The sequence below is a fragment of the Podarcis tiliguerta genome (genome assembly GCF_965153285.1).
Source record: "Podarcis tiliguerta genome assembly, chromosome: 12".
Taxonomy (NCBI): Eukaryota; Metazoa; Chordata; class Lepidosauria; order Squamata; family Lacertidae; genus Podarcis; species Podarcis tiliguerta.
The window spans coordinates 41,472,996-41,492,356 of record NC_139545.1 but is presented as its reverse complement, the minus strand read 5'-3'; the positions used below and the strand labels follow the sequence as shown (position 1 = coordinate 41,492,356).

The 19,361-nt window shown below is 41.7% G+C and overlaps 1 protein-coding gene and 1 long non-coding RNA gene across 6 annotated transcripts in view; both read left to right on the top strand.

Moving 5' to 3' along the window:
• Positions 1–19,361, top strand: part of ITGB1 (integrin subunit beta 1) — a 76,841-nt gene that overhangs the window by 32,460 nt on the left and 25,020 nt on the right. Inside the window, exons 1-2 of one of the 5 annotated variants that reach the window (XM_083406274.1) lie at positions 7,386–7,597; positions 18,786–18,855. The exons of 2 other annotated variants lie outside the window; for them this stretch is intronic. In XM_083406274.1, coding sequence (XP_083262400.1) covers positions 18,795–18,855 — 61 coding nt within the window. In that variant the 5' untranslated portion in view covers positions 7,386–7,597; positions 18,786–18,794. Of the gene's footprint in view, positions 1–7,385; positions 8,055–18,785; positions 18,856–19,361 lie in introns of those variants that run through there. 2 more of the 5 variants (XM_083406272.1, XM_083406271.1) reach the window with 2 other exon arrangements.
• LOC310661169 lies at positions 394–3,675 on the top strand. The gene is made up of 2 exons (XR_014503805.1): positions 394–982; positions 1,985–3,675. It is a non-coding gene; the product is annotated as an uncharacterized lncRNA (long non-coding RNA).

The following is a 19,361-nucleotide window of genomic DNA, read 5'->3' as shown; positions in this document are numbered from 1 at the left end:
TTAGAGCTAAGCCTACATACATTGACCTGAGAATAAGTCCCCAGTGAACTGAATGGGGATAACTTCTGTGTAGGTTAACAAGCAATGGTGGAAGTAGTGGTGAATGCCTTCTGGCTTCTAATGTAAAAGTGGTCTAGAAAAGGCTTACTTCTGAGCAGACACGGTCAGGATTGTGCTAGTTACAGGTTTTCTGCTGACTTGCCCTATGGACAACACAGCTGTGTTCACACTCCCGTTTGCTGTGCACTTGCTGCGTTTCCATACATCAAATGATGTTATCCAAAATGCATGTAGTAACAAAATACTACTGTGTGATGTGCTGTTTCTCAAACTAGCTTCCCACCAACTGGAGTCCTTAAGCCATTCCTATCTCTTCTCCAGCCAAGGTATGAATACCTTTGCATAGGGTGAAAGGCATTTCCTCACCCTATCAATGCCCCCTGGTGTGTATACAAACAGGAACGAATCTGACCCTAATGAAGCTGTGCTGATATGAACAGCTGGGGGGAAGGGAAGAGCTGTGAAGCACATGGAGATGGGGAAGCAACTTCACTGTGTTCTAAGGAGGCAACATGAATACAGTCCATGAGACTGAACCCCAGTTAACAAGAGGCTTCTCTCAGCATAGTTCCATCTCTCGCTTTCACTTTGAAGTCTCAGTTACTCCTAACAGCAATAAAGCTGTAATCATCACTGCTATCAGTTTCTATACTGAACTTACAGTAACAAAGAGGATCTATTCTTACCAATTACCTCCACAAAAGGAGGACATTCCCTTGGCACTTGAAATTTAATTTATAGCAGTACTTACTGATTTCCTTCCATTCAAAACTGCAGGCAAGGATTGTGTTGCTGATTTGCAACTGAAAGTAAGAAGTGAAATGCTCAAGGGAGAAAATATATATGTGCCATTTTAAAGCCTTGGGATGGTCTTCCTTGTGTAAACAGCCAGTGATTTTATCTGGATGCTGCTGAACTGGAGGTATAAATCTATCCTTCAAAATGAAACAGAGTGAATCATCAAAGTTTACTGCTAGGGAGCTATTATAGATTAAGACAAACCCAACACTGAGTCCTGCAACAGAAAAATACGCAGCATGGAATGCACTAACAACAAACCAGTTTACTAAATTGTTTTCATAAAGAGTTGTAAATGAATAGATGTAATCAAATCTGTAATCTTATACTGCAGTTCATATTCTGCACTTCCCACCACCACAAACCATGGTGTATTCAGGGAAGGACTTATTGGGATTGAAGTCCAGCCCCCACCCCCAAACAAGACGGAATAATGTAAGCCACAATAACAAGGACATTATGTGTTAGATTTGCTATATAGCTTGCTTTTATAATCCACATTAAACTGTATGTATAAACTAAATTTATGGATTGTTAATTGTTGTGTTTTAAGATCCTAACTTTCCTTTTTTGAATAGAGGAAAGTTCAGAATGGGGCTTTCAGACCTCACTGCCCCACACCAACATGTGCTCCTAGCAGTTGGGGGGCCTTTGGGCATGATATGGGATATGATGCAGATGATTGCAGATGGCAACTATGGAAACTATGGAATTGAAACTATGGGACGCGGGTGGCGCTGTGGGTAAAACCTCAGCGCCTAGGGCTTGCCGATTGCATGGTCGGCGGTTCGAATCCCCGTGGCAGGGTGAGCTCCCGTCTTTCAGTCCCAGCTCCTGCCCACCTAGCAGTTCGAAAGCACCCCTAGGTGCAAGTAGATAAATAGGTACCGCTTTATAGCGGGAAGGTAAACGGCGTTTCCGTGTGCTGCGCTGGTGCTGGCTCGCCAGAGCAGCTTTGTCACGCTAGCCACGTGACCCGGAAGTGTCTCCGGACAGCGCGGCCCCCCGGCCTCTTAAGTGAGATGGGCGCACAACCCTAGAGTCGGACACGACTGGCCCGTACAGGCAGTGGTACCTTTACCTTTACCTTCTTATGGAATTGTTATTTCACTCATGTTTCCATCAGAATTCTTCAAAATCCCTGTTGAGGAACCAAATCTATATATTTATATCTTTGGGAATCCACATGGAATCAAGCTTTAGAAGGCAACCGAGATGTCTTTTCATGGGAAATTGACTCATCCTGGCCACAGCTGTGAGTTTCTAAGGCTATGCTTTCAGCTTTTGGGAGAACTGATACTGCTTTAAAGACCAGCATGCATGATTGCCAAAGTTCTTGTTTGATGCCCCCTGCTCAACTTGTATATTTTTATGCTTACAAAAAAATACACAAGCTTCTCAAAAGGGAACTCAACTCTGTAGCAGCTGGAGTTTCCTACTGCTTAGAGAAATGGGAAGCATCACAACACATTTTGTAACACCATCTGTCTAGTTTTCAAAGCTTGAGCAGCTGTTAGATAGGGTTTCTAATTGTGATGTGGAAATCTGTGCACAAACCAAGCCTGCAATCAAGGCAATCCACTTAGAAAACCTTATTGAATAACTTTTTTTTAAGCACCTTTCCTCAACCTGATTCCCACCAGATGTTGTTGAACTACAACTCCTTTCAGCCCTAGCATGACCAATGATCAGGGATGATAGGAGATGTACTCCAAAATATGGGGGGGAGGCACCAGGTTGGGGAAGGATGCTTTAAAATGACACAGTCATTTCCAAATCAGTGTTCCAAGTAGCAAGCTCAAAATTCATATCATATTCATACCGAAAATGGGATGCTTCCAGATATTCCCTTGATGTCTACCCCACAGCATACAACATATTTTGGCCAACACAGCCAGCATGTTTATACTACAGATTTGGTGATAAGAAGCAAGCAATCTCATAGCAGCATTGCTGATTAATCCTGCTTGACAAACTATTTGTGTTACTAAGTGCAAACAGTGCTGTGTGAGTAAAACCCTGCTTTTGGCTTACTCACATCTCAGGAGATAAAGTGGTAACATAAAAAAAGTCCTAAAACGCCTTGGGCTTATGCTGATTCTAAGATGGTCATGATTTTGATTGATGGTCATGAACTATTTTTAAATTTGCACTTAACAAAACATATGCTCTAAGCACCATGTTCTGGTTTAATGCAGAATTAAGGATAATATGTCCATAAAATGCTTCACCCAATATATTTACCATGTTTCAAAGGCATATAAAGAATATGAAGTGGCAAGTACCTGTCTTCAGATATTCTCTCAACATATGAGTATCACAGTTTTTAAATGTTTGGCAGGTAGTCCGGTATTTTTAAATACTCTTTAAGTCACTTTGAGACATTTATGTAAAAAACACTGAAAAAATGTAGTAAACAATTCTCCCAGATTATTTACTACTGCATTTTATGCAATATAGTTTATAATCAACAAGAAATGGTAGATAAGTAGCTACTTCCGTTTTATGTGATGCTGTTAAACTGGAATAATGGAGATATAAACTGAAAGTAACACTGTTACAGATATATGTCAACTGTATAAAAAGGCGAGGAGGACCTAATCATAACAAAATACTTTCATTGCAAAACCCTTGTTGCAGTAAATGGCTGAAGGGGGAGGGTTTTTCCCCAATAAAGCCCAACTCTGTGTATTGTACCACCCTGAATATATCCCACTAGGAGAAGAGGTTGTATCAGGAGGAAGTATGTCTTAAGAAAGTCTTTGCATTAACTTTTATGGGCATGATTAAAACCAGGGTCATTTTTGTCAACTTTTATATACTGCTCTGTGGTGTGAGTATTTATGAAAACATTAACCATGTGCCCAATTTCCTTTGTAATAAATATAGCAAGTTCACTATGATGACCACAAAACTGTCATTATGCTCAGAATACATGTTCCTCATGAGCAACAATTTAGGATTTAGGTACGGAAGCTGTGGTCTTCTAGATATTGTGGATTCTGAACCTCATGAGTTCCACACAGCTCGGCCCATTATTAGAGGCCATGGGACTTGAAGTTCAGCAATATCTGGAGGACCTCAGGTTCTCCACCCCTAATTTAACTGACAGAGGAAAATTTGCAAGGCTTCTGAAAGGGGAACAGAGAAGGAGGTGGCTTTATGAATCACTGGAAATCTAACACAGTCATCTTTCCATTCAGCATCAGCAACTGTCCTGGGAACATCTGATATAATCATAAACAAGACAAAAGAAATAGATTTTTAAAAATAGGGTTTTGTTTAAAATAACCCCAAATGTATTGTGTGATCTGGAATGGAAAAGAGTTTGTTGTGTAACCACAAACTAAATATATCAAAAGGCAATGTCTCTACCATAGCTGCAAGCTATAATACTTGTTTCTCGCCTTCAGAACAGGCAGATTTAGGTAATTCCATGGCTTGACTTGAGCACATGCTTTTTACCTATAATGAGACAATCACAAAATAAATCCCCTTGGATTATTGAGCCTTTAATAAGCTTTGGTTATTTGGGCATGGTAAAATAATTCATCCTCCCTCCCTACTTTTTCTCATTAAGTGTGTGTGTAAAGGATGAAGTGGAAATCCTAACCCACAGTGAAAATTATAGGAACATTCAGGGTGAATTTGGCTAAGAAATTGTTTTAAAGGGATCCTATGTCTAGAAGGTCTTGGGGGGTTTTTCATGACAAAAGCTTAAATGTGCTGAGAGTGGCAGAATCCATCCTTTTTTACCACTACACTACACCATGTGTGGATCCCGCCCCCCCCCCCCCCCGCAATACCCTAAGGTTAATAATGGGTTAAACTGGACCTCTATACATTTTCTACATTTTCTCCTTAGAGGCATTCTGCAAGATGAGTTAGGCTGAGATCTATAGTGAGTTTCCCAAGTCCCCCAGTAATCCACCCTCTGTTTTAACTGAACGCTAATGGGTGGTACCAATGACTAAGTCAATGCACTCCACCCTGCTTCTGTCAGATGGGTGTCTGTGGAACTGAAATAGAGGACAAAACATGGGTTTCTCAGTGTTACAATGGATACTGGATGTATAGAGTTAAAAATGAACTGTTTACTCTAAAAAGAGGATATCTTATTGGTGACTGGGCTTCAGTTAAGAGACAGCTTATGCTCAGATTCCACTTCCTTGACAGGTATGGGCCAAAGAGGTTCCCCATCCCTCACCTAAGCGTACACTTGATCTCCAAAACAGCTCTTTTCAAATACTGTACTGATGGAATACAGCCAATCACTGGCCTCATTACAGCCATTGAACATTATACCACTACAGCTTGGACTCAGCATTGGACTGTCATTGGAAGTGCTCATTTTTTAGAAAATTCTTCATGTACTTTTTCTGATGAACCTTTCCTTTTAACCAAAATATTGTTTTTCATAACACTATTGCCAAGGAGCTTGGTGAATGTCTGATGTGAATCTGATTCATAATTATTCTTCCAAGTTGTCAAATTTTTGAAATATTCTAGTGGAAATGGTAATTCAGAACAGCTTTCTTCTTAGAAAATGCAGGACAGATTACCCATCATTTTCAAAAGATGAATAGATATGGACCCTGATAGATCTTGATGATGGCAAGCTCTTGACCAAACTCTTATGGCAGCATGACATAAAATTCCATTGTGTTTTGACAGCCAAAATCGTCTATTTTTGCCTAGCATCCTAGGCAAATATGTTTGGCATTTCACTATGTATCAGTGCCAAACTTTCTGGTGTGTTTTCAAGAAAGGAATGAAAACACCAGGCCACAAACTGCTGCAGTTTGGGAGGATTTCTTGGCATCATCAACAGATCTTAAAAATCACAGAAATAGTTGCATATGGCAGTTAATAACAAAGTTACTATATGCGATGGCCAAGCCAAGGAGATACCGTATTTACTCAAATGTAATGCACACCTTTTTTTGGCCAAATTACGTTCCGAAAATTAGGGTGCACATTAGATTTGATGGTGCATTTACATCCGCCAGTAAAAACTTTTTTTGGTTCCAAGGTTTTAAAAATTGAGGTGCACATTAGATTCGATGGCGCATTAGATTCACATAAATACAGTAAATAACTATACAACCTTTGGAAGACATCTGAAGGCAGCCCTGTATAGGGAAGCTTTTAAATATTTAATGTTTTATTATGTTTTTATATGGTATGTTGAAAGCCGCCGAGAGTGGTTTGAGCGGGATATAAATAGTAAAATTATTATTATGGAATATGATGTCCCCAGGCCCAGCTACAGCTAGCAAACTGATAACGGGGAACACAGTGATCTCTGGTGTATGACTCTTGCAGGCTGATGGTAGGGCCTTTGATAATAGTTTCATTGCTGCTCCACTGAGCTTTTCACATGCCCTCACAGGGTTTTTTGTAACAAAAGGAATAGTGCAAGTGTAGATAGGCTGATGGATGTTCAACGGGTCATGAACTAATGGTAGATCTAGGTTTAAACATTAGCATAGCAGCAACAACAACAACTTTATTATTTATACTCCGCCCATTTGGCAGGTTATTTTAAAACTAAGGGGGAGTTTCATTCCGGTTGAATAAGTTCCCCACCACCACCAGTAAAAAAACAAAAAGAGCACTTTGTTCTTGTGGGAATTTGTCTTCCAAATTAGTGTGTTATTGTAGTGAGACCCTAGAGAGCCACTGGTAGTTCAGATTACACACCACTAGGCTAGATATACCAGTGATCTGACTCAGTATAAGGGTGTTTAAAATTCTGTATCAACTGTCACTTGGCAGGATGAGACAAATGACTAAGCTAACCAGGGATGAGAGAGGTCAAGGGGAAGTTTGGTTCTGAAAAAGTAGTACGTCAATGGCCAGGGATGATGAAAGTTGTAGTTCAACACTAGTAGGGACTGCTCAATTGTCATCGACTTGAATGTGGCTCTTTTTTAAGAGAGAGAGTTGTGAGTATGTGCAAAGTGGCTATTCAATGTGAATAAAATCAACTTTTGTCTTTAAAAAGTGTATCTACACCAGTGTGGTGTAGTGGTTAAGAGCGGTAGTCTCCTAATCTGGGGAACCGGGTTCGCGTCTCCGCTCCTCCACATGCAGCTGCTGGGTGACCTTGGGCTAGTCACACTTCTTTGAAGTCTCTCAGCCCCACTCACCTCACAGAGTGTTTGTTGTGGGGGAGGAAGGGAAAGGAGAATGTTAGCCGCTTTGAGACTCCTTAAAGGGAGTGAAAGGCGGGATATCAAATCCAAACTCTTCTTCTTCTTCTTCTTCTTCATCTAGGGATATGGTTCAGTTCCTTTTCCCTATGACAAGAAACAACCTTAAAATAGAGACTCTACTTTCTAAATTCCTCCATTGCTAGAACTCTTTACCAATCCGCAGAAGGGCAGCATCTCCCCTTGTTACACGACTACCTGCTTACTCGGGAGTCTTTCCTAGAGCAAACAACTGGGAGTCAGGAAGGAACCTTTCCTGGTCTACTTCAGATCACCCAGAAATTTCAATGTACCCTCTGTTTTTCAGCCTGACGTGAAATGAAACCTGTAGGAGTGAAGAGAAAGAGCGTGCCTCAGGCTGCACGTCTACACCCTCTGAACGCAAGCTTTACTTCCGAGTAAAAAAAATAAATCCCAGGAGGACCAAACCTTTGGCCAAACTACACTTGCAGCAGGGGGATGAAGGCAACGCGTGTGTGTTTGTGAACCTTTGTCGAGCCTAAAAGCCGAGTTTCAAGGCAAAGGTGAGCTCCGTGACGAGGGCCAGGGAGGGAAAACCCCGCTCTGCTCCGACGCCGACAAGCCTGAGGGCCCCAATTCCGCGCCTTTCATGCTCCGCCCAGCCTGACGGCAGCGGGGAGGAATGCGCTTCCGGAGGCGCACAAGGAGCGGCGGCGGCGGCGGTTGCAAGGCCTGGCCGTCCCTTTTTCCCGGCCCTGCCGTATGGTTGGAAGGAAGGAAGGGAAGAAGGCGCGGCTCTGGTAGGCGAGAGGGGATAGCAGTAGTCGTCGCCGCCGCCGCCGCCACCCTCAGCACCCCCGAGGCGTCGCCCTGAGGAGGCCGGGCCAGGCCCCGGAGCTGAGGAGACGAGGGAGAGGAGCGTCGAGGCGGAGGAAGCAGGCTCAGCCCCGCCACCAACTTCTCGAAGCCCCCGGACAAGGGTCGGGGAGGCGCTAGAGCTCAGCCGCGGCCATGGCACAGGTAGCCGCGGAGAGGAGGGGCAGGCAAGGGGGGGGGGGGACGACAAAACTAAGCCTGGGCGTTGCGAGTGTATCTGTATCCCTCTAATTTTTTTTGGTTTTTGTTTCCAGCCTCTCCCTATTTTGTGGGATATGCAAGTGTGGCCGAGTGAGAAAGAGAAAGGCGGGGGGGGGGGGCTTATAGAGGAGGAGGAGGGAGAGCGCTGCCCTCCCCCCCCCGTCCTTTCTGTGAGGCAGGGAGGAAGGAGCGCCGTGTGCCCTTTTTCAGAAGCCCGAAAAGCCAAAGCGTGCCTTTATAAGGGCGTGTTCGCCGGGCGGGAACGAGGGGGAGAGAATAACCGAAGGTGCTGCGGGGGGGGGAGGGGGAACTGCACTTGCGTCGGAGGATATTATTATTATTATTATTATTATTATTATTATTATTATTTATATACGTCCTCCCCTCCCTAAATGACTTTTTAATTGCAAGTTCCAGGCAGGCAGAGATGTTGCAGCCAGCAGCACAACAAAAGAATCTTGTGGCACCATACAAGGTTAACGGATTTGTTGGCCACGTCGGATGACGTGGGCTTTAGTTCTCTAAACCTTTGCCACAATCGTTGTGTTAGCCTGAAAGGGTGCAACAGGTCTCGTTCCCTGTGGGTGGGTGTGGTGGTGGCGTTGGATGGGCTGTTTTGGTTGGACGTCGGTGGTCTTAGAGCAGGGATGGTGAAGTTGTGGCTCTCCAGATGTTGTTGGGCTGCAACTCCCATCATCCCTCGCCACTGGCTATTCTGGTTGGGGCTGATGGGAGTTGGAGGGCCAACATCTGGAAGGGCTCAGGAGATTTATGTCCCTTGCTTTCTCTCTCCCACCTCCCCCAATAGTGTCTGTAAGTTGATGGTGTTAATCATGCCCCAGCTGTAGGAGAATGCCAACATAAGAGACAGGAAATGCCTGTCATGCCATTTCCTGATAGACTTTACAAAGCTTAAAAGTGAACAGTGTCTACCAAATTTGCAAGTACATTTTGTGAACTGCATTGGAACTGGGCCATATTCCTATCTACATTTACCTGGGAGTCTGCTCCATTAAGCGCAGCTGAACTTTTTCTGATTGAGCATGCTTAGAAAGGGACTCCATGTTTGCATAGCCTTAGGACTGTAGTCTAGCATCCTGAAGCCACTCCCATTACTTTTCACAGAGTTTGCTTTCAAGTAAAAGTTGCAAATACTGTAGCCTAGATATGTGCATGCTTACCTCAAAGTTTAATGACTTAAGTGTGGCTTTTTTGGCACGCAGCTCAAGCCTCATGGTGGCTATGTGTGTTGTTGTTTCCTGGAGAAGTGATACTGGATTTCACTCTCATAATATATTTTGTGGTAACAGTTTTGGGACTGTTCTTACTTGCGTGCGTGATTTTCAGTCCAATACAATGAATTGCAGTTTGCATCAGTTATGTCCATGTATGCATGTTAACGTGCCCTTATAGGGACTTTCCCCTCTTTCTGTCAACCATGCCTGAGTCCCGTTTTATGTTATGTTTTCACTGCTAATAAATCCTTATCTGGTTTCTGTTAATTCTGACACCTTAAATTATCTCAGAAAGAGGTTAACTTCTCTCGCACCTGCAAAGTAGGCCTAAGGCTGGAGGGTTCTTCTTTTCAACTGCTTCTGGAAATTGACGCTGTCACTTGAAGTGCAGTCCCAAGCCCTGATCCACCTTGCTGGAGAGTGTTATAGAGGATGTAGCACTGCAGAGATCTCCACTACACCTGCCAAAACAATGGGCAATGGAAATCCACCACTCCCTGTACGTTAGCCTGAGGCAGAAATAGGCCATTCAAGGATCTCCTAGTTCATAGACTACTAGAGCAACTGCAGCAAAGTTCATCGCTACCACCACCACCCCTTAGCTTTAGCTGCAAGGCTTTGGATACAGGTAGCCCTGTTCACCCCTGCTACTCCCAGGTGGGAGTTAAGTTTGCAGTTGTTTTCTATTGTTCAATGAATTGTTATTTAAATCCTAGACATGTTTACTTTGGAGGAACATTACAGAGCCTGGACTTACTTTTGGATAACCATTTATTTATTCTGGATACTTATAGCACACCTTTGGCCTCTTGAGTTCAAAGTCAGCTAATTTTTTATTTTTATTTTTAAATAGCAATCACAATAGCAAAAAACTAGGCAGTTAAAAGAGCAGCAATTGATGGTTTCAACAGACTATAGTTTGCCAGCAACCCAGGATTGTAACCTAGGGTATGATCCCCTTTTGCAAGCAAGGTACAATTTGCACAAACCAGCATGCCAGGCTTGGATAGAACAGCAAACTATGTTTTCCTTCTTAAGCAGAATTGGTGTCTTTGAAGTGCTGTGCATAAGGAAAGATGAGAATACTGTGCACAAGCCTATGGCATGTCTGTTTGTTCTCATAACCATGGTTTAGTGGTGCATCTGCCCCCTGTGCTTCTGACAGAAAAATTGTTGTATTCATTGTTTTATAAACTATTGTCACCATTAGTAGTGAAAACTGGTATGTGAATATTGGAAATAAATAATACTTCCTTATTTTTATTTTTCTGGGTACTGCTACTCTATTTGTGCTCCTGAAATCAAGCAGTATATTATGTAAGTAGCGCAGGGCATAGATTTTTTTTTGTGCCTTAAATATTTATTTGTTATGACATTTGGTTTTATAGACAAGAACCAATTCCATGCGTAGAATATAAAAGTCAAAGCCCTATGAGATCATTTTATTATTTTAGATGTGATGCTGGCAGTGAGGTGAAATGAGCAAGGACAGTTATTGTGTATTCAGAACATGTGTGGATTGTTCTAAGGGAAAAGGCACATTGACTCTTATCCCCTTGAGTTTAACATGGGATTTATTTATTTATTTTTAGTTAACTATTGAAAAACTCACACACTGTTTAATCTTATTAACTATGTTGTGTTTAACCCAGTTCTGTGCACTATAGAATGTATTACAGTTTGAGGTTTATTTGTCCTTGTCACCTACGCTTTGAAGAGTTTTTCACTGCCCAAGTTGAAAAATGGCAGTGGGTACGTATAGTATAGTACATCTCTTCCAACACCAGCCAAGAAAGCTTCCAAACATGTATAAATGGAAGACATTTCAGGTTTAATAATAATAGGAATTATTCAAGGACTCTGCAGTCATACCTTGTTTCTCAAATGCCTTGAAACTTCAATGTTTTGGCTCCCGAATGCTGCAAACCCGGAAGTGAGTCTACCGGTTTGCGAACATATTTTGGAAGCCGAACGTCCGACACAGCTTCCGATTGAGTGCAAGAAGCTCCTGCAGCCAATTGGAAGCCACGCCTTGGTTTTCGAATGTTTTGGAAGTCAAACGGACTTCCAGAATGGATTCTGTTCGAGAACCAAGGTACGACTGTATTGGGATGTGGCATTACCCAGTTTTAAAGATGGATTTTACACAGCTCCTAACATTGTTGACAAAATTCAGATTAAGAATGTTACTGGTAAGTATAAAAATACCAAAACATTTCTTGGTATAAGTAATATTGTATGTATTTGGGCATTACGCCGCTCTATTAAGTACTTATCTGTTACTGATTGTTTGGAATTATGATAGTTTAAAAGTGTGTGCTAATTGCTATTTATATAGTGCTCTAGAGTGTTTGAAGAACTTCATATGTAATCCTTACAGTAGCCATGTAAGAAGAGCTGAGGCTGCCTTGTTGAAGTGAGATTTAAAATTGGGACTGCAGGGCACACTCTGATGCTACAAGTTGTATTGTACTGACATGCAAATGGCAATTTAGTCACGTTGCTATATGGCATGGAAGCCAGTGGAATTGCATGAAATGAAGTTTATGAAAGTAAAAATTTAGTATCACACTAGTTCTGGTAATATTGGTTGGAACCCAGCAAAGAAATGCTGCAGCCCTCCCCTCCCAAGATTTTCCTCTCATCACTTGCAGAATAACGTAAACCAAAAGGTCTTTATGGCTTTCACAGCTTGCTGTGGAACCTTTCTGTGCATGTAGTTTGGATTGTAGCCAAAATAACTAGGAAGAAGAATGAATAGATTGGCTGTCCTTTGGTATAATTTAGCGAGTACAATCAGAGATACCGTCTTACCTTTAACGTTTTTAAAGGCAGTGAGGCATAGGCTGTAAGCATCTACCCAAATGATGACAAAACATGACTAATTATTGTGTCACCAAAAAATGTATCCTAAGGAAATGAGTAAGCAGCCTTTTCTAGGCAGTAAATGATTACATATCAAAAAGTACTAAATAGAAGCAGTCAGCAATAATGAGATATTTAAAAGATACATCTGAAAAGGACTTTAACTCACTAATAGCAAACCATGTTCTCCTGTGTATGTGAGTTCTCAGACTACCAACAGGTGCGGAGATACGAAGCGCTTGCTTTTTAAACAAACCACATTTTCTCATAATGTCTGAACTTAGAGCTTTGGTTTGTTTAAACTCTTGTGAAAGCAGTAACAAAATAAGATTTCAGATCCTGATTTCTTTTTTGCATTTTGTATTTGTCTTTCTTTTTTACAGAGAAGAATGTAAATCTGTACCAAGCTTTAACACTAATTATTTCAAAGCAAGTATTTTTGTTTATTGAAATGCATAACTTCCCAAACACCCAAAACATGTGATTAAGAGCTTATTCTGGATTTTTTAAAATGGCTCAATAGCAACAAGGGGATTTTTAAAAAACTAAATTTCAACCAACCCATTCAACTCACCCTTTCTCAGGGTAGTGATTGGGGGGGGGGGGCGCAGGGGAATGGAATTTGTGAGAGTGTTTTACAGAAATATGGATTTTTCCTGTGTCTCCTATTTTAGCTGTAGTCTCAACATTGTGGTAGTCACTTTGCCAATGGTTCTAGGAACCATAATTGCTGCTGCAACTTGTGTGGTTTTTATCTATGTATGATAGCAGGATGGCTCAAAATGTGAATTTCTAGTACTTATGAACATAATAATCCAAACAATGGCTTAGCAAAAACAAACTTAAGTTTCTTGATTTACTGGTTGTAGTTTGGGGGAGACATACCCAGGTTTAGGGTTCTGACGCAGTGCAAAGCCAAACCATGGCTTAGCCCTGGGTAGTACAACAGGACCAGAGGAGGAGTGAATTCCCTCTTCATTTGTTAATCATGGTTTATATATGTGAATTGGACCATTATTAGAGATGCTATACATGAAGGCTCATCCTTCATGGTTGCCTCCTATCACACCTCTTTCTTCACAGGCAGTAAAAAAATTCATTGAAATTTCCCATTAATACCAGTCAGTATGGCAGGTGGTTATGTGTGTGAGGAGAGAGCGCTATATACTGCAAATATCTTAGGAAGCTACCTTTTTGCGTCAGATTATTTATTCAGTTAAACTGGTATTGCCTACTCTGATTTGTAGCAGCTTTCCAGTATCTTGAGCAGGAAGGTCTGAAATCTGCTACCTTCTCCTTTTTTTATTAACTGATGGTGCCATTGATTGAACCTGGACATTTCTCTGCAAAACATGTACACTGGGATCCATTGAGAACCGAGCCAACTCTTACCTGTATATCCCCACCTAGGGTTCTATTTCATGGTATGACTTTGGGAATATAGGAATCTGATGCCAAACCAGACCATCAGCCCACCTAGCACAATACTGTCTACACTGGCTGGCAGCAACTCTTCAGGGTTCCTAACAGGAGTCATTTGCCTGTAGAAGCCAGATATTGCATGCAGAGCATATGGCCCTTCCTCAGTTTGATAATGTGCTGGGATATGTATGCATGCATGTATATGTATATACAGTGGTAGCTTGGGTTACATACGCTTCAGGTTACAGACTCTGCTAACCCAGAAAAAGTACCTCGGGTTAAGAACTTTGCTTCAGGATGAGAACAGAAATTGTGCTCCGGCGGCACGGTGGCAGCAGGAGGCCGCATTAGCTAAAGTGGTGCTTCAGATTAAGAACAGTTTCAGGTTAAGAACAGACCTCCGGAATGAATTAAGTACTTAACCCGAGGTGCCACTGTATATGAGAGTCTGTGAGGGCATATATAGCACAATAGCACCTTGATATTCACTTGATGGCTACAGTAGAATAGTCAGGAGTGTTTCTAATCTATTACATTAGTTGACTTACACACACAGCAGGAAATACTCCCTTCCTTTGGGCGTGGTGTTAATGGAGATAATACTGCCAATTTTAAATCTTTTAAAAAATCTAATTGCCGTTTCCCATGGTATTATTCTGTATGGGATTCTCATGTAATATGAGAAAAGTTTTTCTTTTCATTGGTTTACAACATAGAGTTAAGTAAACAATGCACACTGAAAATAATGATAGATTAATTCGGCTGGGGAACACTCACACAGCTGTATACATCATGTTTGTTGGGGGGTTTTGCATGGCTTCTTTTAGAGTATGTTTCTACCAGTTACTGGGGGTGAGAAGCAATAAAGGGCACTGAGCGCCCACTGAGCACCAAAAACACTATTCTGGAATTTCTCCGACTTCTGCTGCTTCATCTCCACACATTCCTTTTTTAAAAAAAAATAATATTTATTAAAGGTTTTATAATTACAAAAAAAGAAAAAGACAATAAAAAAGATTAGAAAACAATACATAAAAAATAAAAGAAAAAACAATACATCAACGCAACAAGAAAAAACAAAAAGATTTTAAAAATATCCATTTTCCATATCTTTATCTTTCCTTGACTTATTTCCTCGACCTCCTCCCACCTCCCATTCTTGTATTCCAGTTAATAATTAAATCAGCAAATCCTTTCCATCTTTCACTGCTTTCTATCGTTTAGTTGTCTTCATTTATTTTAACCTTATCTTACCATCAAAATCTTAAAATTTATCTATACTTAAATCTCCACACATTCCTTGAGGACTAGAAACTCTATTGTATATATCTGTCAACTTGTTCAATAGAAGCCGAGATTCTTACGAATCTTATGTATTCTATCATATAGAATATTTTATTATCATTCTAACATTTTTATGTGAGCTGCTTTAGGGCCCTTTTTAGAGCTGAAAAGAGGCCTGTAAAATAACTTTCTACTTGTTGTGCTTGCATGGAATTGTGATTTACACACAGCCTCCCCGTTTCTAAATCTCAGATCTCCATTTTGAAGCCATGAAAGCAAGATGGGGACCTTGTTGCACTATAACTCCCATAACCCCAGTTCATTGGCCATCCTGGCTGTGGCTGATGGGAGTCTGTGTCCAACAGCAGCTGAAGGGCCACAGCCCCCCCCCCATCCTTGCATTTGAGTTGGGGAACAGGGGGGGAGTGTCACAAATCGTCTGAATTGTTTTTTCTTTTTGTTATGGGTAGGAGTCTAAAAATGAGGGCGTGGGAAGCCTCACTTTTGCTGCATGATTATGTGCTGAATACCTACTTACTATCTATAAGAAATGTACAAATGTTAAATACTTTATGGTTGACTGAGAATATTCGGAACATCACAGATGCTTAAAGCTCTATCACTGAGCATCTGTTGGCTTTCTTGGGTGGGAGCATTTTAAAGTCTGACTTCTAAAGGAAATGGTGAACTTCCTTTTACTGAAGGTAGACAGACATTGGGTTACGCATGTACTAGGCAGAAATTTCCTTTTTACTTCACCTTGAATATGTAGTGAACATGCTGCCTTTAGGAGAGCAATGCCACATGGCAAAAAAAGTCAAACCCTGTAACATCTGTCCTGGTTGGTGCTGGTGATTTGGAGAAAACTCCCAAGAATAGCCTGTCATTATAGGGCTTAAACTGTATGATTCTTTTCTGTCTCTTGACTGATCTTCCTATTACATGAATAATGAGATAAGTGTTTCCAGGTTTAATATGGATGAACAAAGAAGCTTAGTTTTCTACTTATCTTTTTTTCTCTCGGTAAGATTGTAGTCATCATAGGGTGCTGCCTCTTAATGATAGTTGGGATTTTTTTAAGCAAGTCAGGCCTTTATGAAGGCTAAGGTATGATGTGGAAATACTGCTGTGTAACACATACAGGCTGTGGTAAGATGTGTAAGAACTATTTATATTCTAAACAAAATCAATTTTGTGTAGCTAAATATGGGCTTTTAAGTTACACCCAGCTGAATAATCTCTTCTTGAAGGAGTTGTGGGTGGGAAGCATCTATGGTGCTGAGTTTGCTCAAAGAATGAGGCACTAACTCTGCTTCCACCAGAAACTGCAATAAGAAATGTCTGGTGAATTGTTGTACAAGTAACAATAGTTCTGCACGGGGGTTACGTTCTTGATCCCTGCACATGTCAGCAGAGCATGCATAAGCCTGCTCACCCTGTTACACCCTGCCCACTTTCCTGGCCACTTCCTGGTTGCAGTGATGCGCACATGCGTGGTCACACGCCTATTGGACGAGCATAAAACAGTCATTGCCTCTACTTTGATTTCCGGTTGCAGGGGGAGTGGAAGTGAGATTTTTGAATAATTGTAAGGTTTTCAAACTATCAAAATGAACTAAGGTGATAACAAAATGCTAGTCAGCATCTGCTAGATAACTAAAACTGCATTTACTAACTAGATGTCTTTATTTGTAGGAAATAAATAGTTCCCAGACATTTGAAAAAGTAAAGGCTGATCCTTTTTAGAGATCTGCCTCAACTACAATACTTGGTTTGAAATGCATTGTGGTGCTTTGGAAAACAGGCCATCTCAGTCCAAAGTGCTTTGCAGTCTGCTAAAACTATATATGTTCCCATAAGATCATGGAATTGTAGAGTTGGAAGGTGCACTGAGGGTCATCTAGTCCAACCTCTTGCAATGCAGGAATCTCAACTAAAGCATCCATGACAGATGGCCATCCAACCTCTGCTTTAAAAGCTCCAATGAAGGAGAGCCCATCACCTTCCAAGGCGGACAGTTCCACTGTCAAACAACTTTTACTGTCAGAAAGTTCTTCCTAATATTTAGTTGGGATCTCCTTTCTAGTAACTCAAAGCTGTTGATTTGAGGCCTACCCCACCCCACCCCCTGAGCAGGAGAAAACAAGCTTTCTCTATTTTCCATGTGACAGCCCTTTCAATATTTGAAGATGGCTATCATATCTCTTCTCAGTCTCTTCTTTTCCAGGCTAAACATACCCAACTTCCTCAACCATTCCTCATAAGGCTTGGTTTCCAGACCCTGTCTTCTGTGGCAGTTTGGTGTCATCTGCAAATTTGTTGAGCATCCCCTCAATTCCAGCATCTAAAGATGAACAACAACAGGCCCAGGAGGGAACCCTGCGGCACCCCACTTGTCCCTTCTCCCCCCCCCCCCCCGGATGATGAGGAACCATTAGTTCCAGGATGATGAGGAACTCTTTGGGTTCAGTCAGTCAACCAGCTACAAATCCACCTAGCAGTTACCTTCTTCAGTCCACATTTTACCAGCTGTTTTTACCACAAGACTATGGTGGTGGACTATGTCAAAAGCCTTACTGAAATCAAGATACACTATGTCTCCAGCATCCCCCTGATCTTTTGTCGTGGTTCTCTGATCAGAAATCAGAAATGCATGGAATTAAGATGTTAATAAAAGCAAGCCTAGTTGGGAGAAATTGAGATTCGTTTTCTCATGCAAGAGCCCCCATAACAAGTTCTTTTTTTAAAAAAAAAACACGTCACACCCACATTTCCTCTGTGCTTCATGTACTTGTGATAAAAGAGGTATTAGTTAGTTTTTACAACTGTACACTGTATTTAAGTTTATAGTTGGAATCACTGTAGTGATGTGGGGATGTCGCGAATTATTTTCTAGTTTTTTTCTAAGTATATTGAATAGGTAAGGTAAAGGTACCCCTGCCCGTACGGGCCAGTCTTGACAGACTCTAGGGTTGTGCGCCCATCTCACTCAAAGAGGCCAAGGGCCAGCGCTGTCCGAAGACACTTCCGGGTCACGTGGCCAGCGTGACATCGCTGCTCTGGCAAGCCAGAGCCGCACACGGAAATGCCGTTTACCTTCCCGCTAGTAAGCGGTCCCTATCTATCTACTTGCACCCAGGGGTGCTTTTGAACTGCTAGGTTGGCAGGCGCTGGGACCGAACAGCGGGAGCGCACCCCGCTGCGGGGATTCGAACCGCCGACCTTTCGATCGGCAAGCCCTAGGCACTGAGGCTTTAACCCACAGCGCCACCCGCGTCCCTAAGTATTTTGAATACCTTTCCACAATTAAACTATACAATGCAGTCATACCTCAGGTTACAGACGCTTCAGGTTGTGCGTTTTCGGGTTGTGCACTGGTCCAAACCCGGAAGTACCGGAACAGGTTACTTCCAGGTTTCAGCGCAGAAGCACTAAATTCTGCTATGAGCAGAAGCGCCGAATCGTGACCCGCGCACACGCAGCGTTGTGGGTTGCGAACACTGTGGGTTGCAAACGTGCCACCCAGACGGATCACTGTACTACAAACATGAATAAAGCTCAAAGTAGTAATTCATATGCAAACATGCAAATGCAATTAAAGGAAAAATTCTGTTACATGAGATCTGTGTGTTTGTCTCTGTTTTTATATGCTGTGTTTTTCATGCCTATTTATGATCTGTAGAGCTTTGCTTCCAGAAGGACAAAATACAGTATTCATTCTGCTTTTACTGCAACATTTTAAAGAGTGACTGTATATGTCTTTTTACAATGCAGTTGACAGTGCTATGTATATACTTTTGACATAAGTGCTTGTAACAAAGGAATAGAAATAGTTAATTAGTTCAATTATTTATATTTTATTTTACAGGCAAATTTCATGTTTCTCATCTGGATTGGATTATTAAGCTGCTTTGTGATCTGCGGATCTGCCCAACAAGGTAAATGGAAATATGTACAGGTTTAGAAAACGTAGACTGATTTTCTATTCTACAGTGCAGGTGACCTTTTAATTCCAGAGCTATCCAGTGTAAGCTTGCTATGCTTGTTTTGAATTGATTCAAGGACAAATGCTGCCTGTTTCACTTTCATACAACATTAATCCATATTGGTTTAACCTCTTTGCTCATGTCTCTGAAACTGTTGGCAAAGAGGACATATGAACAGGAAGTAGGAGGAGGAAGTGTTTGCCCTGGAGAAGAGATTGAGCTGTATCTTCAGAACCACACTCTTGTTTCTCTAGTGTAGCCACATCTGAAGGATGCTGAACTGCATCTACAGCTTGAAATTGTACTCTTGTCCCACGTCAGGTCATTTGAAATGTTATGCACCTCTTATTCTTCCAAGTAAGAAAAACCAAACAGCCTTTCCGAACATGCAGTGAAATAGATGCAGGTGCAATTTCTCTTGCAGAACGTCTTTACGTTCCGCCGTTTCATTCTTTATG